This window comes from Miniopterus schreibersii, assembly GCF_964146895.1.
Source record: "Miniopterus schreibersii genome assembly, chromosome: X".
In the NCBI taxonomy this organism is placed as follows: Eukaryota; Metazoa; Chordata; class Mammalia; order Chiroptera; family Miniopteridae; genus Miniopterus; species Miniopterus schreibersii.
In genome coordinates, this window is record NC_138104.1 from 66,554,464 (window position 1) to 66,562,735 (window position 8,272).

At 43.6% G+C, this 8,272-nt stretch overlaps 1 protein-coding gene across 1 annotated transcript; it reads right to left on the reverse strand.

Moving 5' to 3' along the window:
* Window positions 1-5,300: 5,300 nt before the first annotated feature.
* Window positions 5,301-6,686, reverse strand: LOC308550991 (melanoma-associated antigen 8-like; the record flags this gene model as incomplete). The annotated part of the gene is made up of 1 exon (XM_081125392.1): window positions 5,301-6,686. One exon carries the CDS (start codon window positions 6,684-6,686, stop codon window positions 5,301-5,303), a length of 1,386 nt encoding a protein of 461 aa, XP_080981518.1.
* Window positions 6,687-8,272: the final 1,586 nt, after the last annotated feature.

Consider the following 8,272-nt stretch of genomic DNA (forward strand, 5'->3'; position numbering starts at 1 on the left):
ATATGAACACATGGGGCTTTTAAAACTATTTTTTAAAATATATCTTTATTGATTTCAGAGAGAGGAAAGGAGAGAGAGAGAGCGAGAGTGAGAGAGAGATAGAAACATCAATGATGAGAGAGTCATTGATCAAGCCCACAACCGGACATATGCCCTGACCGGGAATCGAACCTCGATCGCCTGGATCCTAGGTTGACGCTCAACCGCTGAGCCATGCCCGGCCGGGCCACATGAGGCGTTTTAGAATTGGGATGGGCCTTCTGAATTTTTATAAATCAGGGAAAAGGTGTTGGGCAGGTATACTCTTGAACTGACCAGTCATTGGGTATGAGTATGAACTTGGGAGGGACAAAAACTTGTGTATGTCTGGAGAAAGACTCAACTGTCCTTCTTCAACAATCTTAGCAGATGGAGAAATAAGAGCTTCTATGCTGATAACAATAACCTTCATTTCTTGGAGGAATTTCTGAGAAGGTCAAATTTGCCATAAATTCGCCAACTTTTTTAGATGACTACTAAGTGACAGGTGATTTTTAACACAGGATCACATGTAATTTTCAAAGGATCTTGTGCCCAGCCAGTGTGGCTCAGAGGTTGAACATCGACCTATGATCCAGGAGATCAAGGTTGGATTCCTGGTCAGGCCACACACCTAGGTTGTGGGCTCCATCCCAGTAGGGGGCATGCAGGAGGCAGCCGATCAATGACTCTCATCATTGATGTTTCTATCTCTCTCCCTCACTTCCTCTCTCCGAAATCAAGAAAAGCATATAAAAAAGAAAAAAAGAAAGGATCCTGTAAATATCAGTTGAGTGGGTTTGCCATCTTCACTCAACAACAATTTTCTGCACTTCCCTTTTAGATAACCTGTATAATCTCAGTTGGTTGAGCATATTCTCCTTCCTTTTGATATATCTCCTAAATCTTGTGAGTTTCTGCTATCCTCTACATGACTGAACACACCTGAATACCTTTATAGGTGCCATCAGGCACACTAAAATTATTATTTTGCTGTGGGACAGATACACAGACAAGAAGCAGTGGAAGAAAGGATCATTATTATTACTTTTTAATTAGGATGGGCATGTCTACATAGAAATCATTTTTAACCTACTAGGGAGATCTAAGCTTGGGGGAATTTAAACTCTGTAGATGTTTGCTCCACAGTGACTTCCATCCCCTTCCCTCATCTATCACTTATGAGGGAGGCATTGGGTTTTGACCACCTAGGTAAGCTGATTCATCCATGTATGTGTTCATTGGGCAGGTTCAAATAAGATACTTCATTAAACTCTTGTTGTAAATATGAGGTATTTTTAAAAACCCTCTCTCTAATTTCAGGGTTACATCCTCAAATTTGGGAAATTACTCACTGGTTCATTTGTAAAACATTTTAAGAATATGTTGAAGATATCCAACAGAATGACCAAGTACCTAAAGATCACTGTTCAAATTCGAAGGAACTTTTGCCATCAGGGGGATTCTAGAGTGAAGGATGGATGATCATGAGACTTTAGCAGGGAGTAGAAGTGCTCTATGTTGGGGGTAGCGCACGATATTTGGGACTGTTTCACTTTGAGTGTGTGAAGCCTTCAGAGGAGACAACAGTGATGAGCTGGTCAATAAGCCATGTTCCAGATTTGGACAGGAGGGCACACAAGGGAAGACCAGGGGGAAGGGTGTTGTTATGTGGGAAAGTGCTTGGACTAGATAGAAATGCCAATATTTCATCTCTCAAGGAACTCTGGGACTTGGGCAGGAAGAACCTTGGTAAATAAGGCATGGACATTACCCAGATTGTGTTTGATTGGCACTGCCACCTTCCTTCCTTAGGCTTGCTTTTAGCACCTTGGCCTCAGGGTCCCACTTTGAGTTGCCAGGGAGACATCATGCAGTACTGAGAAGAAAAATGGTTTATGAATCAGAAGGTTGGCCACAGGCTGGGATGGATAAGAACAACATGGACTTTAGATGAATTCAGAAGAGGGATCTAATGTCAGCTCTCTCACAAGCAATGTGGTCCTGGGAAAATTACCAGGCCCTATGAGCCTCAGGTTCTTCCTCTGTGAAGTAGGTGGGTTTGATAAGCCCTGTCTTGTAAGACTGAGGAAATGCATGGAGTGTTTGTAAAGCACCTCACAAAGTGCCTCGTGTATATTGGAACTATGATGAATGGCAGTTATTTCTAATATTATATTACCCCCAAGCCTTACTACCCTCAACTCTGGAAAATTTGGGGGTTTATAAAAATTTATTGTTGAGAGTATTACAGATGTCCCCCATTTTCCCCTCTGCCCCATCCACAAAGTTCCCACCCCACCCCTTCACCACATTATTGTCTGTGTCCATAAGCTATGCATATATGCATATAAGTTATTTGGTTAATCTCTTCTGGCCCTGCCTCTTTTCCCTCTGAGATCTTTCAGTCTGTTCCATGCTTCCATGTCTCTGAACCTATTTTTTCGTCATTTTCTTTTGTTCATTAGATTGCACGTATAAGTGAGATTATGTGATATTTGTCTCCTTCTGACTGGCTCATTTCACTTAGCATAATATTCTCCAGGTCCATCCATGCTGCCTCAAAGGGTAAGAGATCTTTCTTTTATACAGCTACATAGTACTCCGTTGTGTAAATGTATCACAGATTTTTTATCCACTCATCTACTGATGGACACTTGGGTTGTTTCCAGATCTTAGCTATTGTAAATAATGCTGCTATGAACATAGGGGGGCATAAGTTATTTCTGATTGGTGTTTTGGGATTCTTAGGATATATTCTTAGAAGGGGGATCACTGGGTCAAATGGAAGCTCCATTTTTATTTTTTTGAGGAATCTCCATACAGTTTTCCACAGTGGCTGCACCAGTCTGCATTTCTACCAGCAGTGTACTAAGGTTCCCTTTCCCCACATCCTCACTGGCACTTGTTTTTTTGTTGTTATTGATGGTAGCCATTCTTACAGGTGTGAGATGATACTTTATTGTAGTTTTAGTTTGCATCTTTCTGATGATTAGTGGCTTTGAGCATTTTTTCATATGTCTCTTGGCCATCTGTATGTCCTCTTTGGAGAAGTGTTTATTCGGGGGTTTTTCCCAGTTTTTAATTGGATTGTTTGTCTTCCTTTTGTTCAGTTCTGTATATATTTTTGTTTTTTATTTGTTTTTCAGATATCACAGAAAATGAAATGCAATAGGAAACAGAATATTAAATTAGCCAAAACTACTACTTCATACATAAAACTCAGCACAATTTATTCCTAAAGGATCAATTATTTAATTTGGATGTGGGGGAGTCTTCCCCAGATTCCCCTAGGAGCAACTCAAAGGTCCCAGAATTTGAGTAAAAGACCAACTTCTTTCTTCCCCCCCAGCTGCTCTTACATTCAAACCATAATTTTCATTCATTTCAACCTTACCAAATATCAAGCCTTTGCTTAGAGCTGTGCAAATTACACTAAGATAATCTAATTAAAATACTGTATTTAATAGAATGGATATAGCAATCCATGGCCAGGGAAAAGAGTATCAGTATTAGAGCCTTCTGGGTACCACTTCAGAAGAATATCACTGGATTTTCCAGAAATCCTTGCAGATGATGGGTATAAAACATCTAGTTTATACAGTGTCTTCAAGCGTCCTGGGACAAGAAGTGTAGGACACCTTCCCTATATGTCCCAGGTGGAGACTGCTCTGGATTATCCATTATCCCCAAAATCACTGCTAAGTGCAGTTTTACATTCTGGGTTTTTCTCTCATCTCCCAGCACATGCTGTCTGTGAATCTGGCAGCAGCCATCTCCCAGCTTCATTACAATTAACTCCTCCAGAAGAAATCACAGTTTCCCAATGCCCCAAATATCCTGGCTTGGGCCATTTACACTTGTGTGCTCTCCCCTGGAGCCCCACCACCTCTCCCCTTCTTTTATTTGTTCTGTGGGTCTTATGGGACACCTCATTACATTCCTTATATGACTGTGGTTTCTAGACTATCATTCTATGGGTGGATGTGTCCTGCTTATGCTAGTGTCCCCACTACTAACACAGGGAGTTCCTGAGAGCCAATGTTTAATTAATGATATGGAAGAAATGAGCCAGTGAGCAGGTATTATTTAATCATATTTAATTTCTCATACATTTTTTAATAAGCCAAGCATATCCAGGTATACATCTTATAATTTTATAGAACAATATGATAAAAGGGATAAGGGAAGGCCAGAATTAATTTTTAAAAACTTTTTCTGCTGACTTCTTTTACATTTCCAAGGAAACTTTTTTCAGTGCCATGCTATCTTGTTTCAGATCACAAAATAATATGGAAGGTTTCCAATTTGTTTTACAAAACACCAAAATGCAGAGCATCTTAAAACAGCAAGAGAAAAATAACTTGCTATATACATGGGGACCCCCGAACCAGCCCCATAAAACTATCAGCAGATTTTTCAGCAGAAACTTTGCAAGCCAGAAGGGAGTGACACAATATATTCAAAGTGCTGAAAGCAAAAAACTTTCAACCTTGAATACTCTTCCCAGGAAAGTTATTCAGAATTTGAAGGGAGATCAAGTTTTCCAGACAAGCAAAATCTAAAGGAGTTCATTACCACTAAACTGGCCTTACAAGAAATATTAAAAGGACTTCTTTTGAGCTGAAAAGAGAGATGCTAATTAGTAACAAGAAAACATATGAAAGTATAAATCTCAGTTGTAAAGGTAAATATACAGTAAAGATAGTAGATTAATCACTCATAAAGCTAGTATGAAAGTTAAAAGACAACTGTAGTAAAAATAACTGTAAATAAAAAATAGGCAAAACACTTATTAAACTGGGTAAACTGCAATACATTTGTGACGTCATTTGTAAACTTAGAACTTCAAGTTAATTAAACCTTCCATTAATAAGAACAACATCTGGCCCGGCCAGGTGTGGCTCAGCGGTTGAGCGTCGACCTAGGATCCAGGAGATCAGGGTTCGATTCCCTGTCAGGGCACATGCCTGGGGTTGCGGGCTTGATCAATGACTCTCTCATCATTGATGTTTCTATCTCTGCCTCTCCCTCTCCTTTCCTCTCTCTGAAATCAATAAAGATATTAAAAAAAAAAAAAGAGGCTAATCCTTAAAATTAAAAATAAATAAATAAAAACATCTGAAAAATTCAAAAAAGAAAAAATATCTCCAAACCACCCTTATAGAACAGGAACACAAAGCTGTTATATACTAAATTCTCCCAGTTCCTATTCTGCTTCTCCACTACTTAGAACAGTGACCGCTTGGTTCAAAATCAGAGTGAAAAATATTCCTCAGGCTTCACTTAGAGCAAGAGAAGCTGCTGGATGTGGCTCTAGAATAGGCCCAGACCCTGGTCCTGGCTGCCCCACTCTCACTGACAACAGCTCTGGCTTGGGATCTCTCTTTCTCATCTTTCAAAGCCTCCTCATAGCAGTTAGGGAAGGCCATGGGGATGGTATCATTGACCTCGGCCAAAAGCTCCAAGACTTTCATCTTGCTGGTTTCAGCATGGGCTCTGGGACCCCACAAGAACTCATAGCATGCAGGATTGCTGTTGGGCACCTGTCGGTACTCCAGGTATTGTTCTTGCACCCAATCTTTGGTGATGAGCTTCCTGGGCTCCCCGTAGATGAAGTGCTCCCTTCCATCATAAACCCCCATAACACTCAGTACTTCCCAGATGACCCCCTCAGGGGCACAGTTGCCATTCATGAAGATCACACCCAGAATATTTATCAAGAGGCCGGTCTTGGGAACACTCTGCTCATCATTCAACATCCCATTGCAGGTGAGGCCCAAGGTGGTGACCAGGACATAAGAGTGGCTGGTAGGATCCACTTCCTTCACATCAATGCCAAAGACCAACTGCATGCACTCTGATGCTTCGTTAAAGATCACAAAGAAGTGATCTTGGTATTCTTTGATGACACTACTCAACATTTCTGCTTTTGTGATTGGTTCCTTTGTTCTGTACTTGAGGAGCAAGAACCCCACCAGACCAGCAACCTTATCTTCTATAGCATCTCTAAGCAAGGGTCCAGTGTCTAGCAGAGCTTGGGAAATGCTTGGCCCCTCCTCTTCCTGGGTGCTGAAGCCCTTACATGATCTTATTGAAGGAGTCACTGCCATAACAGTGGGAGAGAAGTAGCCACTCTGAGGAAGCTGGAGGGGATGTGGTGCCTTAGCAGGATCAGCATGTACCTTCATGATTCCTGTTATCTGACAGTGGGAGGAGGAAAGGGGAGAAAAAGAGGAGGAGGAAGAAGAGGAGGAAGAAGCATAGGAGGAGGAAGAGCAGGAGCAGGAGGAAGAAGAAGAAGTAGAGGAGGAAGAGGTAGAGGAGGAGGAAGAGCAGGAACAACAGCATGAAGAAGAAGAGGAAAAAGAGGAGGATGAGGAAGAGGAGGAAAAGGAGGAGGAGGAAGAGGAAGTAGAGGAAGAAGAGGAAGAGGGAGAGGAAAGGCAGGAGCTGGAGAGGAAGGAAATGGCTTCCTCCGCCTTAGTCTCAGGAATCTGTCCACCCAAGTGGCCCTGTGCCTCACTTTGGGACTGAAGGCCTTCTTCACGCATGTAGCACCAATACTTTGGAGTAGGAAGCATGATGACTCTTGTTGGCAGGAATATGAACAGGAGGTGGGCGATGAGATCCACGGGCTTGGGAGAGAAAGCAAGTGTGAGTGGCATCAGCTAAGAAACACACCTTTGGCAGCTCTGACAAAGGCAACTTACAGGTCTCCTCTTTAGGGGTGCTTTTGGGCTTCACAGAGGTCTCTCCTCTGGGGAAGTCTGTCTCCTAGGATTCTGAATGAGGAAGTGAGATTGTTCCTCAGGGTGCCGTCAGTACTCTCAAGGTTCTGGGGCTGACAATAGGGTGAAGTGGGGTTGGGTGCTGTGGGATCCGGTCTGTTTTGAGATGGGGGAGACCTTGGGGACACACTCAGGTTATGCACCTCACCTTGACTGCTGGCACCACCTAGGCCTCTTCTGCTCTGTGACTTGAGGGTATGTGCCTCACATCAAGACCTTTGCCTTCCAGTTTCTGGTGCCCCTGTAAGAGGAAATAAAGTAGCCCCTTAGGGTGCAGGCTGCAAACACAGTCCCAGGCTCCCAGTGCTCACAGAGCTTTGTGAGGACTTTGTGAGGCAGACTCTGAGAGGTACCCTTTGTTCTGGGGTACTGGTCCCCTGTGTGTTCACTTATGGTCCTCAACTTATTTCTGGCAGAGCTTGGGGTCCACCCCTCTGCTGGTTTGAGGCAAAAGTCAGAACAAGATCACATATCCCTGAGACTGAACAGAATGAAGTGAGAGAATCCTATATCTAGCCACACCTGAGCAGGGCTTCCAGGGGAACAGTAAGCTGTGGCTGCATCTCTGTGGAGTGCATCTCAGTGGGATGTGGGGTCTTCTCAGTCATCACCTTGATGTTTGGCAAGGCTTCTTTCTGTTTACCTGAGTTTCCCCTCTTTAAACAAAGGTCTTACCTTTATGTGAGATCAAAGATGAAAATGAGGGACCACCTAATGCAGCCACACCACTTCACGTTCTCTCATGACTGAAAGAAGTTGCAGGGAGGGCTCGCTTTCCATACATTATCCTGTGAGTTCACTCAATCTTCTCTCACAGTCCTTACCATGACTCCTCAAAAGGCCTGGACCTCTTCCTTCTGCATCCGTGAGTACAGCCCTCTGTGGTTAAGCCTCACCTTCCTCAGATGCTCAAGTAAGAAGTCAGGAAACATCACATTCTCAAACACTTCCCCACCCCCACCTGAAGCTACCAAGGATTGACAGCAGGAGACTGTTTCTGCGAAATCCCCTTTGTTCTTGGGGACAGGGTCCCATAGTTCTCCCTATGTGTTCTCACCTTGACTCCCGGCAAGACCTTGACCTTTCCTCTGCTGACCTGAGGCCCTCTCCTCATACTAAGCCCCCAGTATCGCTTAGACCAGGATGAAGAAGTCAAGAAACACCCCTGTGGTCATCCTGCATTGGGGCCTCCCAGGCTTACTCTACTTTGTAGTCCAAGTTCCCTCCATCTTCCCTTTCCATCCTGGCACAACCTAGGTCCTCCCACTGCCATCCTGAGGCCTTCCTTCAGGAACCAAACCTCCAAAATCTCTCTGACGCCATGTGGTCTTCCTGCCCTGGAGGCTCCTAAGACTGAGTGTTCTGGGATCCAAGGCCCCTTAGTCTTCCTTCTGTGCCCTCACCTTGACTCAAGCAGGGCCTGCCCCAACACCTCTGTGAACCTGAGGCCCTTTCCCTTATAC